General features: G+C 46.4%; 2 protein-coding genes across 2 annotated transcripts in view; one reads left to right on the top strand and one right to left on the bottom strand.

The window, feature by feature from the left end:
• The first annotated feature begins 426 nt into the window (after positions 1-426).
• LOC127625099 (serine/threonine-protein kinase DCLK2-like) lies at positions 427-14,035 on the top strand. The gene is made up of 15 exons (XM_052100177.1): positions 427-1,306; positions 4,896-5,257; positions 6,461-6,593; positions 6,669-6,755; positions 7,117-7,181; positions 7,433-7,508; positions 8,347-8,449; positions 8,567-8,624; positions 9,827-9,946; positions 10,303-10,449; positions 10,540-10,673; positions 10,830-11,004; positions 11,181-11,261; positions 12,940-13,036; positions 13,188-14,035. Exons 1-15 carry the CDS (start codon positions 892-894, stop codon positions 13,202-13,204), a joined length of 2,070 nt encoding a protein of 689 aa, XP_051956137.1. The 5' UTR covers positions 427-891; the 3' UTR covers positions 13,205-14,035.
• Positions 14,036-17,883: 3,848 nt separating this feature from the next.
• LOC127625094 (SH3 domain-containing protein 19-like) overlaps positions 17,884-26,620 on the bottom strand; it is a 13,737-nt gene continuing 5,000 nt past the window's right edge. The window contains exons 2-15 of the mRNA XM_052100162.1: positions 24,860-24,899; positions 24,473-24,513; positions 24,308-24,353; positions 24,036-24,168; positions 23,785-23,953; positions 22,365-23,339; positions 21,087-21,154; positions 20,909-20,973; positions 20,621-20,804; positions 20,043-20,111; positions 19,618-19,784; positions 19,296-19,498; positions 18,483-18,562; positions 17,884-18,394 (exon numbers count right to left, since the gene is read on the bottom strand). Of these exons, the coding sequence (XP_051956122.1) occupies positions 18,278-18,394; positions 18,483-18,562; positions 19,296-19,498; positions 19,618-19,784; positions 20,043-20,111; positions 20,621-20,804; positions 20,909-20,973; positions 21,087-21,154; positions 22,365-23,339; positions 23,785-23,953; positions 24,036-24,168; positions 24,308-24,353; positions 24,473-24,513; positions 24,860-24,899 (2,357 nt within the window). The 3' untranslated portion in view covers positions 17,884-18,277. The remainder of the gene's footprint in view (positions 18,395-18,482; positions 18,563-19,295; positions 19,499-19,617; positions 19,785-20,042; positions 20,112-20,620; positions 20,805-20,908; positions 20,974-21,086; positions 21,155-22,364; positions 23,340-23,784; positions 23,954-24,035; positions 24,169-24,307; positions 24,354-24,472; positions 24,514-24,859; positions 24,900-26,620) is intronic.

Here is a 26,620-nt window from a genome sequence, read left to right as displayed (position 1 = left end):
AAGTCACACACATCTGGGATGACATGAGGGTGAGTAAATGATGACAGAATTTTCAATATTCCTTTAAACTTGCTCTTTAAATTGCACAGGATTTTTCAAAGTCAGTGTAAAGCGCGACCCCTGGTGGCCACCGTAGAACTGCAGTTAAAGGAAGGAGGCGGAGAGAACAAGAGAGTTTACTCTCTCTCTCTCTCTCTCTCTCTCTCTCTCTATATATATATATATTTACATTTTTATTTAATATAATTTCAGGGCCATCCTCTTTTCTCCACAGGGAACGGACAGTTGACCCAGTTTTGTTTTGTCACAAGTCATAAAGATCCTCCGGAAGAGGCGCGTTCGCGCTCCAGCGCTCACCTGCAGCTGTGACGGACACGCGCACAGCGAGGTGGTGGCAAGGAGCTGCGCGCTCCCGTCTGCGGGCATGCTGCCCGGTTACAGCGCGGTGCGCCCCTAAAACCTGCACACCGCACGCGTTCCAGGGTGGATCGGGGTGGTTTTTGTTCTATTAGATTTCCTCATTTGACCCGAATTTCCCCGATCATCCGGTATTTTGACGCGTAGGATAACAGCTGGCGTCCGGATTGTGTGACGCTCATTTATTTCTCATTAGTTTATTGGAATCGTCGGGAATATTTTCTCCCAGTTATTTGAATGGCTGCAGGTTCCAGCTTGATTCTTGGGCGTTTCAGCGCGACGCGTTTTACGGAATAAACCGCCGGAACGCTTTTCTAGACATGTAAATGATGCCGTCGTGCGTTATCTACCCGGTAAACGCGCAGCGGCGCGTCCGCTCTGGTTGATGACAATAGCAGATTTCACAGCGACACGTCACACATCGCTGACGCGAGCAGAATAAAGAACTCTCGGTTACCGGTTGGAAGAAAAGAAATGTCTCTCAGTAGAAGTATCGAGCTCGAGCACTTTGACGAACGCGACAAGGCGCACCGCTCCAAACGCGCGTTGGGTGGTTCGGGCGGTCCGGGATCTCAGCAGGGTTCCCGCGCGAGCAGTCTGGTACCGAGTCCCGCGCACAGCGCCAACTGCAGCTTCTACCGAACGCGGACGCTTCAAGCGCTCAGCTCCGAGAAACGCGCGAAGAAGGTGCGCTTCTACCGGAATGGAGACCGGTATTTTAAGGGTCTTGTGTACGCGGTGTCAAACGACCGCTTCAGGTCAATAGACGCGCTCCTGGCGGAGCTGACGCGCTCGCTCACGGACAACCTGCACCTGCCGCAAGGTGTGCGCAACATCTACAGCGTGGACGGGTCGAAGAAGATCGCGAGCCTGGAGGAACTCGTGGAAGGTTTGATATTAGTGGAACTATCTGTCTGTCTGTCTGTCTGTCTGTCTGTCTGTCTGTCCGTCTGTCTGTCAGCCCGTCCATCAGTCAGTCTGTCTGTCTCTCTGTCTGTCTGTCCGTCCTTCCATCCATTATCTATCTATCTATCTATCTATCTATCTATCTATCTATCTATCTATCTATCTATCTATCTATCTATCTAGCTATCTATCTATCTGTCTGTTAGCCTGTCTCTCTCTCTGTCTATCTCCATGATTGTCTGTCTGTCCGTCTGTCCGTCTGTCTGTATGTCTGTCCATCTACACATTCATCCATCCAACCATCCATCCATCCAACCATCCATCCATCCATCTATCTGCCGTCCGTTCATCCATCCATCCAACCATCCATCCATCCATCCATCTGCCGTCCGTTCATCCATCCATCCATCCAACCATCCATCCATCCATCCATCTATCTGCCGTCCGTTCATCCATCCGTTCATCCATCCATCCATCCATCTATCTGCCGTCCGTTCATCCATCCATCCATCCATCTGCCGTCCGTTCATCCATCCATCTATCTGCCGTCCGTTCATCCATCCGTTCATCCATCCATCCATCATCTATCTGCCGTCCGTTCATCCATCCATCCATCTATCTGCCGTCCGTTCATCCATCCATCCATCCATCCAACCATCCATCCATCCATCCATCCATCTGCCGTCCGTTCATCCATCCATCAAACCATCCATCCATCCAACATCCATCTATCTATCCATCTCTCCATCCGTCCATCTGTTTATCAGTCTCATTTTTACACTATATTTATTTTAAATGTTTACTATGCATTCATAATGCTGTATTTAGGAATAGACACTGTAGGGAACTAACACTGGCACAGTTATCTGATGAATTGGTTCATGAAGTAATAGATTTTGGCGATAGATCGGTCCATCAATCAAGATACTAAAGCTCAGGTTTCTGTAGGTGAATTGAATCTGTGTGCAGCTTCTGTTAGTCACTTTAGTTAAAACTGTTAGGGGTATAACAGTTATGACCCGGATCAGATAAGGAGAAAGAAAAACCAGGAGTCAAGAAGTTCAATCAAAGAATCCAAAATTTACTGAAGTATAGTCTGCAGTGAAATTGGTAGAGCCAGAGGCAAAGTCTCACGAGGAGATCGAAAGCCAAATCATACATTACACAAAATCTTACATCAATTATACCATTTGCAAGGACGTATATTCTATTATTTAACTCCTGATTGGCTAACAGAGCATAAAGTCACAACATATAGATAGCTATAGCACATCAACATTAATCAGCGCAATTGTCGTCCGAGCCCGAGATTTACATCTGAAGTGACCTCGCAGATGGTCTCGGGCGTCTTCGAGTCTGCCTGCTGTGTCTCCCTGGGTTCAAAACCTAGGTAGAAGGTCAATACGCACACACGAAACACTGACGAACGACAGTGTTTCTCTGCGCACAAGGGAACCAGAGCACACATTTATCAGGTCATTTTTAACCAAAACAATGAGATAAGAAATATTCACCCCTCAGGCAAAGGAGAGGAAAGAAATAATAAGAGAAAATTTACACTTCTACTTATTCAAGTGCTATTACATAGGATTTTAAATCATATAATTAGTCATGGACAGGTAAAAATCAACCACAGAATACATCTGGAACATATGTTTAACATTCTCCCTGGTGTCTCATCTCAAGCTTATTCCCAAGATGACCTTCAAACTACGGGCTTCAAGGAATGTGCAAAATTAACTCTTAACACACATATGATTCAGCGTATATTTCAGTTATGCATAAGAAAAATAAAATTGATTATGTGATCATGCATATAGTTAATTCATCATTTTATTAAAGAAGTTAAGCAACAGAATATAGATAGATATTGATATAAAAGGATATATATATGTATTGATATATCTGAAGAGACAAGGGATTTCGACCCTCACCCTTCAAAAGGATCTGCCCGATTCATTGCTACTTAGTAAATGAACACAGTCAGGTGTGTGCAGTCTCGATAGCCCAAGTCGATTAATCATTTGTGCTGGCAGTGAATCTGAATATGAGCCCAGGACAAGAGTTAAACAAAAACCCTCCATGCAGTTTTCTCTGAACATACGTCACGAATCGCTATGAATAAATTCATACGTATATTCCACCCATTTTCAGCACCTTGGACAGCGTCCAGATTTACATGGGTTAATTAAAGATGTGGTGTCACGTCCCAAGTATCACAAATATATTTTGGTTCATCTGGAGTCTTTCACCCTGATGAAATTCTTCATGAGCTTAACAGATGTTCAACACTGTGACTCTAGATCAACAGAAAACCCTGACTTCACTAAATTTAGCTGGTCGGTTTTAGAGAGTTCTAGAGATCTGTTGCTAACAAACCAAACGAGTTCATGAGATGACTTTATATGCAGCCCAGGATTACAGTATTAAAGTACAGATGCAGACAGATGCACGCATTCACACCTGGCATGTATTGATGCCGCTTTGACCCGTGGGACTGTGTCGCCATGGTGACCAGGGGTTTCATTAGATAAGTGACATAGCAGAGAAGTGAACCTGCAGCCTAATCAGCCTGGCCGATGTATCGGTCCATCACTACTTCATAGTCAGAATTTCCCCTTTCAGAGATGTTTAATAGGTACTAAAGCTGAACTCTAGCCAGAGACAGGGAGAAATCAAAACAATCAACATCGCACCCAAAGGAACGGGTGTACCACTTTTTAATTAAAAGAGCCAATCGCCTTATTGGCAAAGACGTTGCTTGGTATTCATGACAGTCCTTACTCGAGAGCCTCCATGCATATTACCTACCTTACTCAGGATCATGGGTAGCGCAGTTCTGCACCCGAAATTCTGCTATTAAACACGTTTTGAAATAACGTGGACTGATGGCTTCAACAGAAGCATATCCATCCATACATCCATCTTCAACCGCTTATCTGAAGTCGGGTCGTGGGTGCAGCAGCTCCAGCAGGGGTCCCCTAACTTCCCTATCCCGAGCCACATTAACCAGCTCTGACTGGGGGATCCCGAGGCGTTCACAGGCCAGTGTGGAGATGTAATCTCTCCACCTAATCCTGGGTCTTCCCCGAGGCCTCCTCCCAGCTGGACGTGCCTGAAACACCTCCCTAGGGAGGCGCCATGGGGGCATCCTTACCAGATGCCCAAACCACCTCAACTGGTTCCTTTCGATGCAAAGCATATACCATAGATTAACAACCTCGGAGCTCACAGCAGGACTCTCTTTAAAAGTTTTTTTGTTTTTATAGGTAAAAATCAGTTCCCTTATGGAAAATATGAATGGGATTTCAACCGGGGCAACGTCCTGGTAACTATCCACAAGTGGACAGATTTGTGAACCCTAACTCTATCTAAGCCTAACTTTGTTAAAAGTGTCTCTATATGACTGGGGGTTGAAACTAATAGTGCTTGGTTAAGTTGCTTCAGAGATGGATTTGGTGAATCGTTCACAACAAGAGCAGCAACTTGTTTTCCGAATGTAAGTTGTGTTCATTTGCATTCCAAGTTGAAATGACCAAACTTATTTGTCGTTTTCTCGTTTACCACTGTAGGTGAGAGTTACGTGTGCGCCTCTAACGAGCCCTACAGAAAGGTGGACTACACGAAGAACGTCAACCCTAACTGGGGTTCTCGGCAGGCGGGGGCGGGGCCAGTGGTCGGAGCGGTGCCTGTTGGCGGAGTCGTGCATCAGGGGGCCCAGCGCGCGGCTGGAGAAGCAAGGGAGAGTAAAGACTTTATCAAACCCAAACTTGTGACGGTGATCCGGAGCGGCGTGAAGCCTCAGAAGGCCGTGAGAATTCTGCTGAATAAGAAAACGGCGCACTCGTTCAACCAGGTGCTCGCCGACATCACAGAAGCCATCAAACTGGACTCCGGTGTGGTGAAGAGACTCTACACACTGGACGGCAAACAGGTGAGTGTGTGTACGTTCTAATGGTCGACCAATATGGGTTCTTCATTTGCAGATGTAGTTATCTCGAGCAGAATGATTGATGAAGATATACAGTGGGGGTCAAAAAGTCTGAGACCCATGGCCATGGGGGGGGGGTTGAGTTTCCTTTCAGGAGCTTTCATCATTTGTGGCACAATAATGTTTACAGTAAGGCATATATACTGTACAATGGAAGTAAATGGAGCCATGTATTAAAATAAACCCAACTGAAGTCATGTGATCTGCAACTAGTCAATGCTTTGGGTCGGTGTTGAATTGTAGTAGACTCCAGTCAGGTCTCCTTAGCAACCAAATTGGCCCGGTTGCTAAGGACGGTAGAGTCACATGGGGTAACCTCGTTGAAGCCTCCACACACGTTACGTCTCCACGGTAACTCGCTGAACAAGCCACGTGATAAGATGCGCGGATTGATGGTCTCAGTCACTACGCCACCACGAGGACTTAGAGTGTATTGGGAATTGGGCATTCCCTGAACTAACTGACTCGTTGCCCACAGGAGAGAAATTGAGCAGTAAATGAGACTTTGAGAGTGGTGTGTTCTCTTGACTCTGATGATGTCACGGCGAGTCTGAGCGACTCCACGTGACTGCAAGTTTTAGGATGAGAGAAATGTGGATATTCTAGAACTTCCTCCCTCCTGTAATTGTCCCACAGTAAGTAAGACAGCTGTCTGTGTTGTGTATCCCCCATCAGAGTCTGGCTGCAGGCTGGTTGCCATAGTAACCTGCTTCCCCCTGTTCACTTGAGTGATTCCCAATAATTGGCTCAGCAGTACAGTGTGTGTGTGTGTGTGTGTGTGTGTGTGTGTGTGTGTGTGTGGTCATCTGTATGTCGCACACCTCTTACTGCAGAGACGAGGGGTTTCCTTCAAAGACCGCTTTGTTTTTGACCAGACAGTGTGTGTGTGTGTGTGTGTGTGTGTGTGTGTGTGTTTAGAAGTCAGCTAAATCTGGGAAGACCTCTCTTTGGGGGTGTCCACATTTGATTTGCAGTTGACAGGATTCGTCATGTCGACAGAACCTCTTTGATTACGATCTTTTGCATTAACATTCATTTCTGACTTTATTTTCCCATAATGCTTTACTCCTGCTGTGCGACTGCCAGTATTAAACTACACAGCAAATAATTGGGACTTTTAACGAGTCTCTCTGTCTGTGTCTGCAGTTAACGAGTCTGCAAGATTTCTTCAGCGACGACGACGTTTTCATGGCGTGCGGTTTGGAGAAGTTCCGTTACGCTCAGGATGACGCTGCGATTGGACACGCAGGGAAGGGCGCCACGGCAGCATTCGTTAATGGTGAGACAGATGCATACGAGAGACGCACGTTGCCGTCTGTCTGTCTGTCTAACACATCATCTGTCTGTCTCTCAGAGTGTAAGAAATCCAGACCATCAGTTCCACCCAAGACATGTGGGCCCAGAAGTTCTGGAGTGCCGAGATCCAAATCGCCCGTCTCTGGTAAATCACATCGTAAATATCCCAAAATGCATTTGAAAGTTCAAAAGCACTAATGATCGATGATAGTGTTGGTCATTCTGTGTAATAATTGCATTCTGATTGGCAAGATCTCTTACGGTTCAAAGGTTATAGGCCGAAACGTGAGTGACATTCGGAATAGTTGGTGGCGCTACAGGGTATGCAATAGTGACCCCAAATTTGGGACAGTTCCTTTTGAGAGTGTCCTCTATCAGTGTGCCAAATTTCATAACGTTCCTATGTACAGTTCCATGGGCTGCCATTGACTTTGCCAGCGGAAGAATTCATTACACAGTCATCCGGTCATCTGTTTTGATTGGTGCATTTGCTCCCTTTTTCTCAGCCAATGAGGCTCCAGAGAGTCAGTCTTCACCAGTGACATCATCGAAATCTCCAGGCAGCCTGAGAGTAAGTGTGTGTCTGTACTGTTATGATCTGTTGAATACATGTATGCAGAGGCCCCAAAAAGTATTTGGACACTTGAGCCACACTTAAAAATATGGCAGTCATTGCAAAATATCAGCACAAGTGTCATCGAACGCTGCTACAGCTGATGCTTTGATATCATGCTGATGCAAGTGTCTAAATTCATTTTGTGGCCACTTTATATTGCATATCAGTGTGTGTGTGTGTGTTGACTCTCTGTTTCTCTTCTGCAGGGTTCTGTTCTTCAGGCATCTCCCTCTCCATCCCCCACCAGAGATCTTCATGATGTAGAAGACCTCACTCCAGAGGGTAACACACACACACACTCATACACACACTCGCACAAACACACACAAACACACACACACACACACACACTCATACACACACTCGCACAAACACACACACACACTCATACACACACTCGCACAAACACACACAAACACACACACTCACACAAACACTCACACACACACAACACACACTCAAACAAACACACTCACACACATACACACACTCATACACACACACTCACACACACACACACACTCATACACACACACTCACACACACACTCACACAAACACTCACACACACACTCAAACAAACACACACACACACACACATAAACACACTCATACACACACACTCACACACACACACACATCACACACACTCATATACACACTCACACACACATCACACACACACACACACACACACATCACACACACACACACACACACACACACACACTCATATACACACTCACACACACATCACACACACACTCATATACACACTCACACACACATCACACACACACACACACACACACACACTCATATACACACACACACACTCATATACACACACATAAACACACTCTTCAGGTTTTTCATATGAGACACAATAAAGCATCATGCGTTCATTCTTTCCTCTTCCATGTTAATGTGAGTTTCCCCCCTTAAGACATTCTGTCCAGTTGTGGTGGGTAGCTCCGCCCACAGTGACATCTCATTGGTCCAAAAACTGTACATTAAAACATCAAAAATGTTCTGATTGTCTGTGATATTGATACTTTGCACAGGACAGAAAAATGACTAAACAGTATGATGCTAACCCCATTGTCTGTCTCTGTCTGTAGTGAATGGGAATGAAGTTCAATCGTCTGTCATCACGGAGAAATACAAAGTGGGAAAAGTCATCGGAGACGGAAACTTTGCAGTAGTCAGAGAGTGTGTGAAGAGGTATTATATATAGCACACATACACACCAATTCATCACACATGCTATACGAAGTAACCATGAGTCTGATGTTGTATTTATTAGTTGTGGTTATTTGTGATTTGAATGATGTTTTTCAGGTGTACAGGTCAGGAGTACGCACTAAAGATCATAGACAAACCCAAATGCAGCGGGAAGGTGAGACGGCAGTTTGCACGTGAATATTGATCTATTGTGTTACTCTGAATTTCAGTCTCATTATGTGACTTTAACTCCTCCTTGAGCTCTCACTACATCCACCAAACTTGGCACAGACCTTCAGACTGTTCTGGAATAGTGTGTTATCTGATCGGAATAATGGTTTTCATACAGCGGACAATGGAATATCAGAAACATCCCATCGATTTACAGAACATTGATGGAATGTTCAAACGGAATGCTCGTTAATTCAAACACTAACATAAAAAATTCAAATGTTAACAAACCCCCAAAAGGCCTTTGATCTGCTTTCAGTTGCTTAGTTTAAACTTTCAGAGTTTGTCTTGACAATCTTTATCACTAGCGTGTCGATCAGGGTTTCTCAACGGGTGGGTCGCGACCCAAAAGTGGCCTGCGGTTTATTCGGACTGGGTCGCCATTGTTCTCCATTTTAAAATGTTTCACCGGCCGCCGAAGTGAAATTTCAGTGCTTTATACACACAGAAAGGCTTCTCATCTACTAAGCTTGTATTCCTGCGAGTGTAATGGAACATTGATCTGCTCTCGGATCAACGGTATCTCTGGCGCGTGCTCATACTTTAGCGCCACTAGTTGTGCTGGATTTGGTAACTGCAGTGGCTCCTGACGCGTGATCCTAAGCTCATATTTTATTGGCGAGGACATTTCATGGCTCATTAGGAATCCATTGTTTCGATTCATAATGTTAATCGTTGTAAAGATTCGCATTTGGTGTGCAAAGTCGTTATCTCCTCCTAAAGCTTTCAAGCTACATCTGCTAAACTTGGCACAGACCTTCGGACTGTTCCGACTCGGGTTGCAATGACTGTTTTCACACAGTGGGCGATCAAATCTCCCCCAGATCTCATAGACTTACATTAACGGAATGTTCAAACAGGCCTAAACTGTTCAAAAACGTCCAATTGCCAAAAAAAATTCACAAATTCAAATGTAAACAAGACCTTTAATCTGCTTTAACTGTCTCTCTCTCTCTCTCTCTTGTTTTCATTCCGTCTGTCTGTCTGTCTGTCTGTCCGTTACTTGGAAACTTTGTTTCAGTTTGTGTTAGATTTTCTAGATCTAGTGAACATTCAGATTATTGCCAGAATTCTTTGTCGCTCACTGCTTATGCAAAAAGTGAAAATACACCCCAGAGATCCTGATTGGTTTCTTTGGATATCCAGGAGCACCTGATAGCCAATGAGGTGGAGATACTACGGCGAGTGCAACACCCCAGTATTATTATGCTAATAGAGGAGCTGGACACACCCACTGAGCTGTATCTCATCATGGAGCTTGTTAAGGTACAATCAGCGGTTTTAACAGAGTCAAGTTTCACAGCAACATCCTGCGTCATTTCCTTCGTCAGCTGACATTCAGAGATATAGAGCACAACAGGTTCCGGAAGTAAAAACCCCATTCATCTACAACAATCTAAAATTCAATGTTTCATAAGTTGCCATAGTTTTATATTCTGTAATGTCATTGGCAGTGCTTCATGGGATTGGAGTTTGTGGAAGAACGTTTATGGAATAAATAAATGGGGAAAATACTTCCGGAACCCAGACGCTGAAAAAGTGGGCGGGTCACCTGTTGCACCCTATCGACGTTCTGTTGCTATAGCGATTGTGTTGTGTGTGTGTGGGCGTGGCTTTGGCAGGGTGGCGACCTGTTTGACGCGATCACTTCCTCTACGAAGTACACGGAGCGAGACGCCAGTGCGATGCTGTTCAATCTGACTGGAGCGCTCCGATATCTGCATAGAATGAACATCGTACACCGAGATATTAAACCTGAAAACCTGCTGGTATTTAAACACATTAACGGCGTCTTACCGCTCACTTATGCACATTTACAATCCCACTGAACCTGATTGAACACATGTGTTTCTCTGTAGGTGTGTGAATATCCAGATGGCACCAAGTCACTGAAGTTGGGGGATTTTGGTCTGGCTACAGTCGTGGAGAGGCCGCTGTACACCGTCTGTGGAACGCCCACTTACGTCGCCCCTGAGATTATTGCAGAAACCGGGTAACTGTTGTGTGTTAGAGCCAGTTGGGGAGCAAATATATGTGACATTTGTGTTCTGCAGAAGAAAGAAAGTCACACATCTGGGATGGCATGAGAGAGTTTTCATTTTTAGGTGAACTGTCCCTTTAAATGTTAATGTGAGTAAACGTGTTTCAGGTACGGTCTGAAGGTGGACATCTGGGCGGCGGGTGTGATCACGTATATCCTCTTGTGCGGGTTTCCTCCATTCCGCAGCGAGACGAACCAGCAGGAGGAGCTGTTTGACCAGATCTTACTGGGCCAACTGGAGTTTCCCGCTCCATACTGGGACAATATCAGCGCCTCTGCTAAGGTTTGCAAACAGCATACACACATACCAATAATAAACGTTCAATCAACACTCCCTTATCCTGGGTCCCGAGCTTCAAACATGATTGACGTGGTCAGCTGATATAGTTTATTACATATAGTTCGATGCGCTCATGTGCTCTGTGGCAGCAGCTGATTGGTTCAATGTGTCTTTTGCAGGATTTAATTGGTAAAATGCTGCAGGTGAATGTAGGTGCTCGTTACACGGCTGACGAGGTGCTGGAGCACCCGTGGGTGCAGGTGAGGGGCGTTCACACACACATGCGCGTATGCTTATTGACTTATTGCTTATTGTGTGTGAGTGTGTATATCTGTGTGTGTGTGTATATGTAAGGACCTTCATGATGGCGAGCGTGCCCGGGTAAAACTATAGACCTTGGAGTGCGACAGTGATGTCCTCTGGCTCCCACATTATTTAACATCTATTTTGACCACGTGGTTTGTGAAGCCTTCGATGGCTGTGCTGGAGGATTTTCCATCTGGTACAGATATAATGTGAGGTCGATCGATGCCCGGGTGCAGTCAAGGGATGCTCCCTATTGGTCAACCACATTATGTATGCTGATGATCTGGTGATTGCTGCTCACTCAGAGGAGGAGTTGGAGGTGCTGCTGATGAACCTGGAGCTTGCCACTAAGAGATGGGGCCTTACCATCAGCCCAACCAAATTAAGCACCTACCAGGGTATTATGTACCATCAGACACTACACCCCCACAGCTCCCATTTGGTGATGGGGCAGTTGTGGAGAGAGTGGAGTGTTTCCCATACCTGGGAAGTGTGCTTTTGACCAGCTCCGGTTTGACAGCAGAGGTCTCACTCCGAATCAGTCGAGCGGCATTATCTTTTCATCGGTTGCGTAACGCTGTGTGGAAGCTACCCGGTTTGTCACTCTGCACAAAGCTTCAGGTATTCTCGAACACGGTCGTTCCCTCCCTTCTCTATGCTTGCGAAACGTGGACCCCCCTAATGGAACATCATCGCCGGCTAGAAACATTTAGGCTGGCCTGCCTAAGATCCATCCTGGGTTTAACCAGACTGGATTGTGTGAGGAGCTCACAAATCTTTGAAAGATGTGGATAAAGTCCCATCGGTGAGCTCCTCCGGCAGGCAAGGTTGTGTTGGCTGGGTCATGTAGCCCGCATGCCTGGCCACCGCATGCCTAAACAGTTTCTGTTCGGCCGGATAGAGGGGGCTAAGCGGGCGCAGCACGGACTGGAGAAGAGATGGAGTGATGTGGTACAGGAGGATGTGGAGCGGAGTGGACTTGCTGATGACTGGTACCAGCAGTGTCAAGATCGGCCTCTTTGGAGGAGGCTTGTGAAGGACGCTGCTGGCCAGTTGGAGGCAGTCGCCCTCCTACAACAACGGAGGGCAGAGGAGCGACGCTCACAACAACGAGCAGAGCGCAGGGTGGCTAAAGCACAGCAAGTTGGCACAGTAGGGGGCACAGGTGGTGCATCAGCCAGTCATCTCAGTCAGTCGACCCGTGTCACCTGTTCGATCTGTCCCGTGACCTCCTGCCAGTGGTCGATAACGCTATGTGGCCTTAATGTGCACATAGCCTGGTACAAGAGTCGTGGTGACGTCACCACCACTTAGTGGCGAATGGCGGTTGTTGTTGTTGTGTGTGAGAGTGTGTGTGAATGTGTGTGTGTTGTTCAAATTCAATATGAGATAAAACTAAGACAAATGAGGGAAATATCGGTTGTTTATCGATCAAGCTGTAAAAAGAGATAAAATCTGATTTAAAAGCCTCCAAAATATGAAGCAGTCCGTCATTTTACTTGAAAAACGTTAAAAATGGATTTCCAGCACAGAATTGTATTGAACACGATACAGAATCATAAATGTCCTGTGATGAATGAACACTGATGGACATTGACAACAGTTTGCATGAGTGTGTTTGTGTGTTTGCAGGACGATGCAATGATGGACACAAACATGGCGTGTGAGATGGAAGATGCAGCAGAATCAGAGTTCACACACAACGACACGGAAGCAGAGCGCCATCACGGTAAACCGTTAAAAACCGCAATAAAATATTATATTATTGATGATTGAATTATTAAGGACATGCTTTACAAATACTGTGTGTGTGTGTGTGATCTGTGTGTGTGCGATGTGTGTGTGTGTGATGTGTGTGATGTGTGTGTGTGTGTGTGTAGATGACAGCTGGCAGTAGCTGATGAATCTCTGGATTTGAAGTCCCGAACACCAAAACCTCAACACTGAGACCAGACCAGACCAGACACTCTCTCAGTCCATCATTCTCACATTTGATCATTCTGGAATATTCTGTATCTGTTTAATCGTCATGTAAAAATATCTAAAGAATATTCAAACACATATTTGTCAGTGTGGAAGAACATGTTTCCTTTAGAATGAAGTTTTCTCTGTTTTACTTCTGGCAAATATCTTGTGTTGGTAAAATCATAAACGTTGCAACATTAGGTTCAATTTCTCTGAAAACATCAAACCTTCTCAAGTAAATATGTCTTGTTTAAGAATGTTTACATACAGTATTTTATTCCTGGAAATAATAAAAACTATAAATGAATGTTTGATTTTCTGCAGCTCACCTCCCCTATGCACACTGTATACTTCCCATACTAGTTCTGCAGTGTATAGTGTGTATACCGTGTGCAGTGTGTACACTATCTGAATGCATGAGTGTGTCAGGATTCACAAACATCCTGGAATATGAAACGTTACACTTACAACTGCTGATCCGGAGGGGAGAAACTCCGTCAAAAACACAGAAATGCCCAAATTAAAGCTTTGATTTAAATGGACGTGTGAAATGGAGATAAATAATCAAACATAATGTTTATCCTTTTATCTTCCTCGAGCTTACAAACAATCCACCAAACCTGCATCAGACCTTCAGACTGTTCTTCAATAGTGTTGAACAGTGTTTATTCCCTCTCTCTCTCTCTCTCCTGTAATGCCTTTCAATCTCTCTCGCTCTCTCTCTCCTGTAATGCCTTTCAATCTCGATCTCTCTCTGTATATATGCTGTTGATGTCTAATCCATCATTAGAATTTCATTACAGACATTTGTGTCTTTCTGAGCTCGTTTCAAAACAGAACGAGAGTGTGCAATAAACTAGCTCTTATATTCACATATTCAACCGATTTAAATCCATCCATCCATACATCCATCTTCAACCGCTTATCCGAAGTCGGGTCGCAGGGCAGCTGCTCCAGCAGGGGGCCCCAAACTTCCCTATCCCGAGCCACATTAACCAACTCTGACTGGGGGACCCCGAGGCGTTCCCAGGCCAGTGTGGAGATGTAATCTCTCCACCTAATCCTGGGTCTTCCCCGAGGCCTCCTCCCAGCTGGGCGTGCCTGAAACACCTCCCTAGGGAGGCTGGCCAGGGGCATCCTTACCAGATGCCCAAACCACCTCAACTGACTCCTTTCAACGCAAAGGAGCAGCGGCTCTACTCCGAGCTCCTCACGGATGACTGAGCTCCTCACCCTATCTCTAAGGGAGAAGCCCGCCACCCTTCTGAGGAAGCCCATTTCGGCCGCTTGTACTCGCTGACCTAGTTCTTTCGGTCATGACCCAACCTTCATGACCATAGGTGAGGGTAGGAACAATAATTGACCGGTAGATCGAGAGCTTTGCCTTTCGGCTCAGCTCTCTTTTGTGACAACTGTGCGATAGAGCGAGTGCAATACCGCCCCGCTGCCCCGATTCTCCGGCCAACCTCCCGCTCCATTGTCCCTCACTCGTGAACAAGACCCGAGGTACTTGAACTCCTTCACTTGGGGCAAAACCTCATTCCCTACCTGGAGTACGCACTCCATCGGTTTCCTGCTGAGAACCATGGCCTCAGATTTAGAGGTGCTAATCCTCATCCCAGCTGCTTCACACTCGACTGCCAAGCGATCCAGTGAGAGCTGAAGGTCACGGACCGATGATGACATGAAGACAACATCATCTGCAAAAAGCAGCGATGAGATCCCCAGCCCACTGAACCGCACACCTTCCCCACCCTGACTACGCCTCGATATCCTGTCCATGAATATCACAAACAGGATTGGTGACAAAGCGCAGCCTTGGCGGAGACCAACCCCCACATGGAATGAACTCGACTTTGTGCCGAGGACCCGGACACAGCTCTCGCTTTGGACGTACAGGGATTGGATCGCCCTAAGAAGGGATCCCCCCACCCCGTACTCCCACAGCACCTCCCACAGTATCTCCCGGGGGACCCGGTCATACGCCTTCTCCAGATCCACAAAACACATGTAGACCGGATGGGCATACTCCCAGGCCCCCTCCAGGATCCTTGCGAGAATAAAGATCTGGTCCGTCGTTCCACGGCCAGGACGAAATCCGCATTGTTCCTTTTCAATCCGAGGTTCGACAATCGGCCGAACCCTCCTCTCCAGCACCTTGGAGTAAACTTTACCAGGGAGGCTGAGAAGTGTGATACCCCTGTAGTTGGCACACACTCTCTGATCCCCCTTTTTGAAGAGGGGAACCACCACCACCCCGTTCTGCCACTCCTTAGGCACTGTCCCAGATTTCCACGCTAATGTTGAAGAGGCGTGTCATCCATGACACCCCTCCACATCCAAAGCTTTCAGCATTTCTGGTCGGATCTCATCAATCCCCGGGGCTTTGCCACTGCGGAGTTGTTTGACTACCTCAGTGACCTCCCCCAGGGAAATAGAATCTGATCCCCCATCAGCCTCCGGCTCTGCCTCTACCATAGAGGGCATGTTGGGATTTAGGAGTTCTTCAAAGTGTTCCTTCCACCGCCCAATAACCTCCTAAGTTGAGGTCAACAGCGTCCCATCTTTGCTGTATACAGCTTGAATGGTTCCCCGTTTCCCCCTCCTAAGGTGGCGGACGGTTTTCCAGAAGCACTTTGGTGCGGACCGAAAATCCTTCTCCATGGCTTCTCCGAACTTTTCCCACACCCACTGCTTTGCCTCCCTCACGGCCGAGGCCGCAGCCCTTCGGGCCTGTCGGTACCTTGCAACTGCCTCCGGAGACCTCCGGGACAACAAATCCCGGAAGGCCTCTTTCTTCAGTCGGACGGCTTCTCTGACCACCAGTGTCCACCACGGTGTTCGAGGGTTACCACCCCTTGCGGCACCTAAAACCATGAGGCCGCAGCTTTCCGCCACGGCTTCGGCAATGGAAGCTTTGAACATTGCCCACTCCGGTTCAATGTCCCCAACCTCCGCTTTAAATCTATTCCACAAAATTCCATATATTTTCCACCTCAATCGGTGCAGAAACTGTAAATCAAGTCTGCGGATTGTGTGTAAGCTGGGTCTTTAGTGAACGAATGAAAAGTAAACTAGAGGTTGAACGGATATATCGGTTTTACAGATTAATCAGTGCCGATAGTTACATTTTGGAACTTTTTTTCTGCTTTTTGTCCCAGCCACAGAGGAATAATAATAATAAAAAAGTTTTTTGAAAATATCGGCAACTATTAGCTTACATTTTTTCCAATCACACCTGATGTCAGGAGTTCGAATCCAGGGCGTGCTGAGTGACTCCTGCCAGGTCTCCTAGCAACCAAATTTGCCCGGTTGCTATGGTGGGTAGGGTCGCATGAGGTAACCTCCTCGTGGTCGATATAATGTGGTTCTCGCTCTCGGTGGGGCGTGTGGTGAGTTGCGCATGGATGCCGCGGAGAATAGCGTGAAGCCTCCACATGCGCCACGTCCCCACGGAAATGCGCTAACCAAGTCACGTGATAAGATGCGCGGATTGATGGTCTCAGACGTGCAGGCAACTGAGATTGAGTTCAATATTCTGTTAACACACATTAACCCTCCTATTTTCAGGTCAAATTTGACCCTGGGGACATAGGACCCTATACATCTGGGGAACATGGGACCCTGGGGACATAGGACCCTATATATATGAGGAACATAAGACCCTGGGGACATAGGACCCTATAAATCTGGGGAAATAAGGACCCTATAAATCTGGGGAACATGGGACCCTGGGGACATAGGACCCTATATATATGAGGAACATAAGACCCTGGGGACATAGGACCCTATATATATGAAGAACATAAGACCCTGGGGACATAGGACCCTATATATATGAGGAACATAAGACCCTGGGGACATAGGACCCTATATATATATGAGGAACATAAGACCCTGGGGACATAGGACCCTATAAATCTGGGGAAATAAGGACCATATAAATCTGGGGACATAGGACCCTATAAATATGGGGAACAGAGGACCCTGGGGACATAGGACCCTATAAATCTGGGGAACATGGGACCCTGGGGACATAGGACCCTATAAATCTGGGGAACAGAGGACCCTGGGGACATAGGACCCTATAAATATGGGGAACAGAGGACCCTGGGGACATAGAACTCTATACATCTGGGGAACATGGGACCCTGGGGACATAGAACTCTATACATAAGGGGGAACATGGGATCCTGGGGACATAGGACCCTATAAATATGAGAAACATAGGACCCTGGGGACATAGAACCCTATAAATCTGGGGAACATGGGACCCTGGGGACATAGAACTCTATACATCTGGGGAACATGGGATCCTGGGGACATAGGACCCTATAAATCTGGGGACATAGGACCCTATAAATCTGGGGAACATGGGATCCTGGGGACATAGAACTCTATACATCTGGGGAACATGGGATCCTGGGGACATAGAACTCTATACATCTGTGGAACATGGGATCCTGGGGACATAGAACTAAGGTCAATCTCTAAACTGAACATCTGATCGCCACAATTTTGAAATGTATAATTGCATGTTTCTTGTGGTCAAATTTTAGGATCCTACACTGCAAAATAAAATACAAATCCTATTCAGTATTTCTGTCTTGTTTTAAGTGTAACTTTACTAAATGTAGTTCAGTTTATGCTTAAAAAAAAGAAAAATAAACATTATTCAAGGCATAATTGGTGAACAATTGTTAATATCTTCTTCCAGTAAGTGTATCTTGTTTTAAGGATGTTAGACTGTGTCTTTTATTGATCACTTACTGCATGAACTTATAATTAGCAACAAGTTAATAGAGGACTGAAAATGAATCGTTATGTTAACTGGGTTAAAAATGTAAACACATTCATACGGCAACATACAGATCCACGGATGAGACTGAAAATGTTTGCAAATGTTCCACGTGGGATGAGACGTCACGTGTGCATCATCGGAGCTGTACACCAACATGACAGGAATGGCATTATGTACATTTCAAACGTCTTTATCTAGTCGTGTTCAGGGGTCCGGCATTTTTTGAATGTAGTTTTTAGGGACGATGCCACGTTTCCCACCAAACTCTCCCAGAAACCACCCATCGTCCATGTCTTCAAGCTCACACAGCACGTCCCCTGCCTGCACAAATACACAAACAATACTTAGAAATAAAATACTTTGCTGCTCTAACATCAGCCTTAACTGAACATCAGTGACCCAAACACACCTTCAGACAGAGTTCATCCTCATATTCCGGGGAGAAATCATAAAGTGCCCTTCCTCTGTTCCTCCGTCCTGCAGGGGGCGCTAGAGAGAGAGACCAATTCTGTCAAAACAATCCTCCCTTCTTATATTTATCATATGCGGCCTTCAAGTGGAGAAGGGAATATCGGCATTCCGACCTTGGAAGGGGCGTTTCGACAATTAGTGTAACCTCTGGAATACTCTATTCTGATTGGGCTATCGCATCATTTCAACCGTCATCCGAGTCATCTTTCCTATTCTTGTATCCCTCTTCGATCTCTACAAGTCAACTAATAAATTAATTTCACCTCAAATCAATATTTCATGTCAGTGTGTTTATACACTGAGACGCTCTGTGGCCAGTTGTATGAAGCACCTTAAGTGTAACCTTCCATTCAGATCGCCCTAAAGTTTCCCTTAAATTTAAGGGTGTTGCAGGAAGTAACCTTTAAGTGTTACGTTGGTACCCGGATGGGTAAAGAATGGGAAAACCTCGTCTGTACTGAAAAATGTGGATTTCTGCTGATGTACACAGATGGTCGACCCACTGCAGCCTCAGTTTCTGTTTGTGGCTGACAGCAGTGGAACCCGGCGTGGTCTTCTGCTGTTGTATCCCATCCGCCTCAATGCACAACGTGTTGTGCATTCTGCTATTATGCTCACTACAATTGTACAGAGTGGTTATCCGAGATACCGTAGACTTTCTGTCAGCTCAAACCAGTCTAGCCATTCTGCCTGATTAGTGTATATCCTACAACCCTACTGACTTTAGCATTAAGCATTCATTCATATTTACCAGGTGATTCCAAAGCCGGTTTCCTTGGCAACGCTTCAGCTTCCTCTTTCACCTGGATGAAATTGAGAGGGAAGATTCCTATTCGTCCATTCAGCGTGCCCCGCCCCCACTCCTCATTTACATATTCCGTTACAGTGATCACGTCACCCTCACCGAAGCTCAGTTCTCCCTCCTCCCCCTTGAATGCAAATCGAGCCGCACCCCTGCACAGACCAGCACACAGGTGAACTGAACACACTTTGATCCTGTCAGCAGTTATTCACAGCATAAACGACAGCAGAAGAGCGATCGCTTTCATGTTTTGTCTACTGTTATGTATCACCTGTTGTGTGCGTTTGGTTGTGTCTGCTGCTCGGAGGAAGCGTCCAGACCTCCAGAGACAGTCACAGCTTGACCTTTGACCTCTCCTGATGGCCAGAGCTCATGAAGTGTATTGAGTTGTGTGTGAGCAGTGTTTGGATTGTCCAGGACAATAAGCTGCTCCTCTTCCTGAAACACAACATTAAAAAACTGTTTAATACCTGATTTGCATAACTTGCTTGTGTGTGTGTGTGAGTATGTGTGAATGTGAATGTGAGTGTGAGTATGTGTGTGTGTGTGTGAGTGTGTGAGTGTGTGTGTGTGTGAGTGAGTATGTGTGAATGTGAGTGTGTGTATGTGAGTGTGTATGTGTGTGTGAGTGTGTGTGTGAATGTGTGTATGTGAGAGTGTGTGTGTGTGTGTGTGTGTGTGTGTTTGTGTACTAACTGGTAAAGATGGTTCCTCTTGCTCTTTGTCAGCATTCACTTCTTCCACATTGTCTTGATTAAGTTTGCTCTAGTGAACACAGAATGTGTATTAGATTAATTAGTGTTCTATAAATTTGTTATTTTCTGGAACTCTTGGAAATCTCATTTGTGGTTGTATTTTTCAAACTTGTAGAGTCACGATCAGACACGTGACATGTGAAAACCGATGCGTCTGGTGTGAATGATGTCAAATATGGTGTGTCTAAAGGGGGGGCATGAATGAGGTCGGTGAGCTATGGCAGAGGGGAAGATTATCGCTGTATAATTACATTTTGGTGATATGATTTCAAAAGATTTGTTGAGTGCGTTACCATGGAGACGTAGCGCGTGTGGAGGCTTCACGCTATTCTCCGCGGCATCCACTCACAACACACCACACGCCCCACCGAGAGCGAGAATCACATTATAGTGACCACGAGGAGGTTACCCCATGTGACCCTACCCTCCCTCATTTTTGGGTGAATCAATCCTTTTATAATACACAAATTCCTTTACATTACATTTAAAACGATTAAAAGCAATTCTAAGAATGCTCACAGAATATCTATAGAGTGGATGTCTTGGTTTCGGCCGGGGTGGGAGGGGAGGGGGAGGACCTCTCTTTGGCACCCTGCTGCCTGGCTGCTGATTAGATGCAGTGGTTGAGGAGGAGGCGGGGCCTGCTGGTTTGGTCACTTTGATTGGAGGAGGACGGAGAGGGAGGAGTCTAACACCACTGGGTCTGCAAGACAAAGAGAATGAACGATGGATGGTTAAACACACCACAAATGGCTCATTTTAACTCACGACGTAGAAATTCAACTCTTTGGTGATGTTTACAGGTACCTCGGGGGCAGCGGGGGAACCGGGGCGTCTGTCGCTATGGAAACATTCACTGTAGTTTCAGCAACCTGAACATACACATACACACACTTGGAAAACTCATATACTTCCAAATAAACCTGCCAACTACTTATTATGGAAAAATCCTCCCTATAGTGCAAAAACAGAGACATCCTGTTACCTGCGAGGAGGACGACACCTTTCTGATCACAGGTGGAGGCGGCCGGGAGTGTTTGGGGACAGATGGACCTGAAATATACACACACCTTATACAATACAATAGCAAAGATACAAGACTGTGCACTTAACATCTTTAATGAGGGATTGAACTACAATCCCATGAAGCATTGCGAATGATGTAATCGAAAGGAAAACAATGGAAAAATATAGGAGGTTACCCCATGTGACTCTACCCTCCCTAGCAACTGCCCAATTTGGTTTCCCTTAATCATCAATCACAGTGGGTTAGAATATAAAATATAGTTCTGATGTGCGTCAAAAGGTTGTTGAGCTTCACAAATGGGAAGTGGTTATAAGAAAATAGCCAAAGCATTGAAAATGGCCATTTCCACCCTCAGGGCCTTCACCTTCAAATGCGACCGGGTTCTGTGGTCAGACAACACAAAAAAAGAGCTTTTTGGCAGAAAACATAGAGATGTAGAAGTACCCAATGCCCACGGTTAAATGTGTGGCTGGATCTTTAATGTTGTGGGGCTGTTTTTCTGCCAGAGGTCCTGGACACCTTGTCCGGATATATGGGATCATGGACTCTATCATACACCTACAGAAAAAAATCAAAACCTGGTGGCCTCTTCCAGAAAGCTAAAAATGGGACTGTTCTATCCTCCAGCAGGACAATGATGGTTCATTGACCAAAAAAAATCAAGGTTCTGCCTTGGCCATCCCAGTACCCTGAACTGAACCCCATAGAACACCTGTGGGGTGAACTGAAGAGGAGAGTCCAACAGCATGGACCTCTAAATTTGAAGGATCTGGAGAGATTCAGAATGGATGAATGTCTCAGATCCCTTGCCAGGTGTTCTCCAACCACATTAGGCATTATAGGAGAAGACTCAGAGCTGTTAGCTTGGCAAAGGGAACCTACAAAACGTATTGAATACAAGGGTGTCAATATTTTTGGCCACAACCGTATACAGTTATGAACACGTCACTGCACCTAGAGTACTTGGCGAGTAATTAGTCCGAGTACTCGAGTAGATAAAATGACCAAAATGCCCATCCCTAGTATCGTCACTAACGTATGTGCCTATGGAGAAAATGAATGCAATTTTTACTTCCAGAACCAGACTGTTGCGCTCTATATGCAGCTATGTAGCAAGAGGACCAATGAGAAGAGGGCGGAGCTACCTTGAACGACAGAAACAGAAACCAAACAACCCACAAAATGTCTTGCTGCTTGTCACATCTAGTTAGAACTCTTATTTCAAAACACACTCACGTTTTCCGACGCTTCGGTCAGTGGACATCACTGGTGATGCCTTCAGTGGAGTGTTTGAAGAACTGTTTGTGGCTTGATCATCTGAATATCTCCTTTCAGATGGACTAAAGGCCATGGTTGGCAGCTGGTGCTTCAGAGGTGCGCTCTCAGGTTGGATAGCAGAAGGTTTGGTGGATGGAGAAACCCTGGAAACATCTGACGGGCTCTGATGATTGTTTAGAAGAGATCTGGGTGGTGGTACAGGATGACTGGAGGTTTGTCTGAAGGGATCCTGCTCAACGTTAGGTTCTCCGCTCTCAAAATCCTCAGTTTCTTGGGTACAAGGTTTTGGGACGATTAGGGGTTTGGGTATTTGAGTTCTGGGTCGTGGTTGTGGTCTATTTAAAGGTTCTACAGGTTCAGGTGTTACTATAGAGATGACAGAGTCGCATACAGATGTATCCTCCTCTTCATCTTCATCACTCGCCTGGCATTGTTTAGCATCAAGGACGTGAGTTTCATCTGAACCAAACACTTCTAGCAGGTCTTCGAAGTATTTGCAGGAGAAGTTCGAGAAACCGTCGCTGAATTCGGCGAGCATGCTATCGGCCCCATCGTCCTTTAAACGCACTAGAGTCTGAACTTTCACCTCTCTCGTCATTGGCTGATCCAGAACGTCCTCGCTGGCGATTGGCCGTGAGGCGACCTTGCTGCGCGGGCGTGGTCTGGGACGTGCATTTGTCTCCTTTTTCATTGGTTCAGGTGGGGTATCAAAGCTGATCTGAGTGGAAGCCGTGGCAGTGGGGTCTAGTGGACCGGTGTCAGCGATGATGTCATCAAAGTCAGTCTGAACGCTACAATCGGGACGTGGTTTGATCGGAGGGTCTTGCGTCGAAAACTCGGTACTGGCGGGAAAATCGGACGGGTCTGATTCAATGAGAGGGTCCAAGAGTTGGAGAGGAAGCGATGGGCGAGGGGGCTTGGGTGGTCTGCGAACTGGAGATAAATAGGAAGACTTGCTAATTTTGCATTTGAATTTGGCTGAAAAACATCTTAAACTAGCCTAAGGTACTTAACTAGTCTTCTCAGCTGGGCCAAGCTGCCTAGTCTGGTCTGTTTTGATGGTTTTAGGGTTTTTTTGGGCACTTTTGAGGCTGGAAGGCCATCTAGACCAGCTTAAACCAACTAAAACCAGCAAACCACCATATGGGCCTCTGTTTTTCACTTTTATACAAATACGAATGTACTTATGTAAAAAAAAATAACATTTTATGGAAGCCCATTTCCGCCATAACCATGACTTACCATCTCATCTCATAAAGACTTTTTATATCTAAATTATGACACTATCTCATAATTATGGCTTACTGTCTCGTAACTTTGACTTGATCTCATAAATATGACATTTTATGTTACAAGTATGACTGAATGTAATAATTACTTGGGCGAGCAGCAGAGGCTTGTGGGCCAGGCGAGTCCGTGTCTGTCTGCGTGGCGATGGTGGAGGAAGAGTGACGAGAAGCCAGAGGTGCAGATGATGAAGAGGAGGAGCGAGTGCTCTGTTCCCGGCTCTTTTCTCTGATTACCTGCTCATACGAGGGAGGAGGGAGCTACGGAGAAAGACCACACCAACTTAAGTCTGACCACTTGTATGACATAATCCCCTAAATCACTTCTTTAAACTCCACCCACCTGTACTGTCGCCGAGGCTGCAGTCCAAGAAGGCAGGGCAGGGGGCGGGGCTGGAGGAAAAGCTCCAGAGGCCCCTGGAAACCAGGCATTAGACTGCAGCAGTTCAGCAGACAGGATGGTGATTTCTGGACGTCTGTGATGACAACGACACTGCTTAAATAACTTACATAAGATCCAGAATAGAACATTATTCACCCCACAAATGACACTGCATGGGGTGAGTAAATGATAACAGAGTAACAAAACGGAGTACGAAACAGGCATGCACTAACCTCCTGTCTCTTTGATGGTCGCTTTGAGTGCTCGTTCTTGTAGGAGCTGCGCAATTTCCGTCCGAAACACAAACACAAAAGACCAAACTGACGTGCAAGCAATGGACAGAACACACAAATCAAGCTTTACATGACACAAACGTAGTTAAACACATGCAAACTCACTTCTTTTGAAGACAGCTCGGATGGACGACAGCGGCCCTTGACTGTGAAAGAGAAAGAGAGAGAGACAGACTTGAGTAATAGTCTTTTTTAAGAGTCTCTCCGCTTCCAAAAGTGACTCTACAGTTGCGGACTCAATGCCAGATTTCCAAGAGAGTTACACGACACACCCCTTGAGCAAAGAGTCGATAAATGACAGTCCTGAAACACAAGCACGAGTATTGTTTGGATGAGGTCTGTCAGCAGATAGATCTGGCGTGACGTAATCGCAGCACACTCGGGAGTTCAGCGTGACTTAACAGGTATTTCTGGTACTGCTGGTTCAACTGGAGGGAATGACTGTGTGTCAGAACAGTTCATGTTCAGAGACGTGTTACACTCTCTTCTTACCTGGACTGACGATGTTCTGGTTTATTCCTTTCTGAGTGTTCTGCAAAAACACAAACACACAGTTTTACTATAATAAAAGTGAAGATTCAATTGAAGCTGATGATATTTTCTTGGTGAAAGAGATGAACGCCAAATCTGAAATGCCACGGATCAATTATCCATTATTTTGTATTGGTGGGTCAAAACGTCTAGTATTACTATTGTAACCTCCGTTCCCATTGACCATCAACGAGACATTGTGTCGAAGAAGCGACACTGAGGGTCTCCCGCCCCCGGACATATGGGTATAAAGGGAGGGAATCGAGTATCTGTTCATTCAGGTTTTTGCCCTGAGTAGCCGAGAATGAGGTTCGGCCATAACAGTGGCTCCATTCAGTGTCATGGCCGGGAGGACACAACGTCTCATTCCCTCCATCAGGGAATGGAGATTACAATAGTAACACTAGGGGTCCATATTTAATCATGCCATGCGCTGAGCCGTGTACGTGCACTGCTGATGCAGGTGCGGGCAGGCAGTTGCGTGCCAAAGCGACAGGCTGCGTCAGACTGCACGTACCGTTCCCCAACGCCCCATAAAATCGTCATAAAACTTTTAGGTTCCTGGCACCCCGAAGGGGGGAACAAGGCGACATGCCAAGCATGGGAGCAGGCCGCGCCAGCCGCGCCTTTTCTCCCTCTATGTTTCTCGCATAGAGTCAAAGTGGCTGGGGCCATCGTAACGCTATCACACGCATCGGGGCAGGCGTTCTTTTCCAACTCCTATTCTATCAGGGGAAAAAGACCCCGCGGGGACCACCACCTGCCCAGGCTGGGGGGAGGTAAAGAGTGGCGCGTCCGCTGCCGTGTTGAGGCTGTCTGGGATGTGAGTGGCATGCAGCGATCTGAGTCGCTGCTGGCTCCAAAGGAGGAGATGGCAGGCGAGTTGTGACATGACGGGAGCGCACTCCGATTTATGTATGCTACTGTCGCGGTGCTGTCTGAACGGATCAAGACGTGCTTGCCCCAAATTAGTGGGAGAAACCTCCGTAGGGCAAGAAATACAGCCATCAACTCTAGGCAGTTAATGTGCCAACGCAGTGGGGCCATTGTACATGGCGCCCCAACCCTGTTTGGAGGCATCTGTGGTGACCAGAACTCCGGTCCGTAGAAAGCAGAGGTCTGTCCAGGGTTTGAATCTGGCGGCAGGTGGGGGTGATAAACACACGGTGCGTGCCGCGGTGCCATGCCCATCTCTCGAGTCTCGAGTCTGGAGCCGTGCTGAAGCGGTCTCATATGCATCAACCCCAGCAGTGCGACAGCCACGGAGGACGCCATATGCCCCAGGAGCCTCTGGAAATGTTTTATAGGAACCACCGTGCTTGAACAAGGCGAGGCATTTTAGCACTGACTGCGTGCACACGTTGGTGAGGCGCGCTACCATTGAGACTGAGTCCAACTCCATGCCGAGAAAAGAGATGCTCTGAACCGGGGCAAGCTTGCACTTTTCCCAGTTGACCTGAAGACCTAGGCGGCTGAAGACCTGGTCCCTGTGGGCGCATAGTAACTCTCGGGAGTGGGCGAGGATGAGCCAGTCGTCAAGGTAGTTGAGTATGCGGATGGCCAATTCCCCTGGCGGGGCAAGGGCTGCCTCTGCGACCTTCTTTTTGTGAATCCTGACAACACAATATTTAATATATAAATTAAAACATCATTATTGTAATCAATTTTGTATTAAAGCAATATTTCGGGTTCAACACAAGTTCAGCTCAATTGACTGCATTT

The sequence above is a fragment of the Xyrauchen texanus genome, chromosome 31 (genome assembly GCF_025860055.1).
Source record: "Xyrauchen texanus isolate HMW12.3.18 chromosome 31, RBS_HiC_50CHRs, whole genome shotgun sequence".
Classification (NCBI taxonomy): Eukaryota; Metazoa; Chordata; class Actinopteri; order Cypriniformes; family Catostomidae; genus Xyrauchen; species Xyrauchen texanus.
Note: the sequence above shows the minus strand (reverse complement) of the source record. Positions and strands in the feature narration are given on the sequence as shown.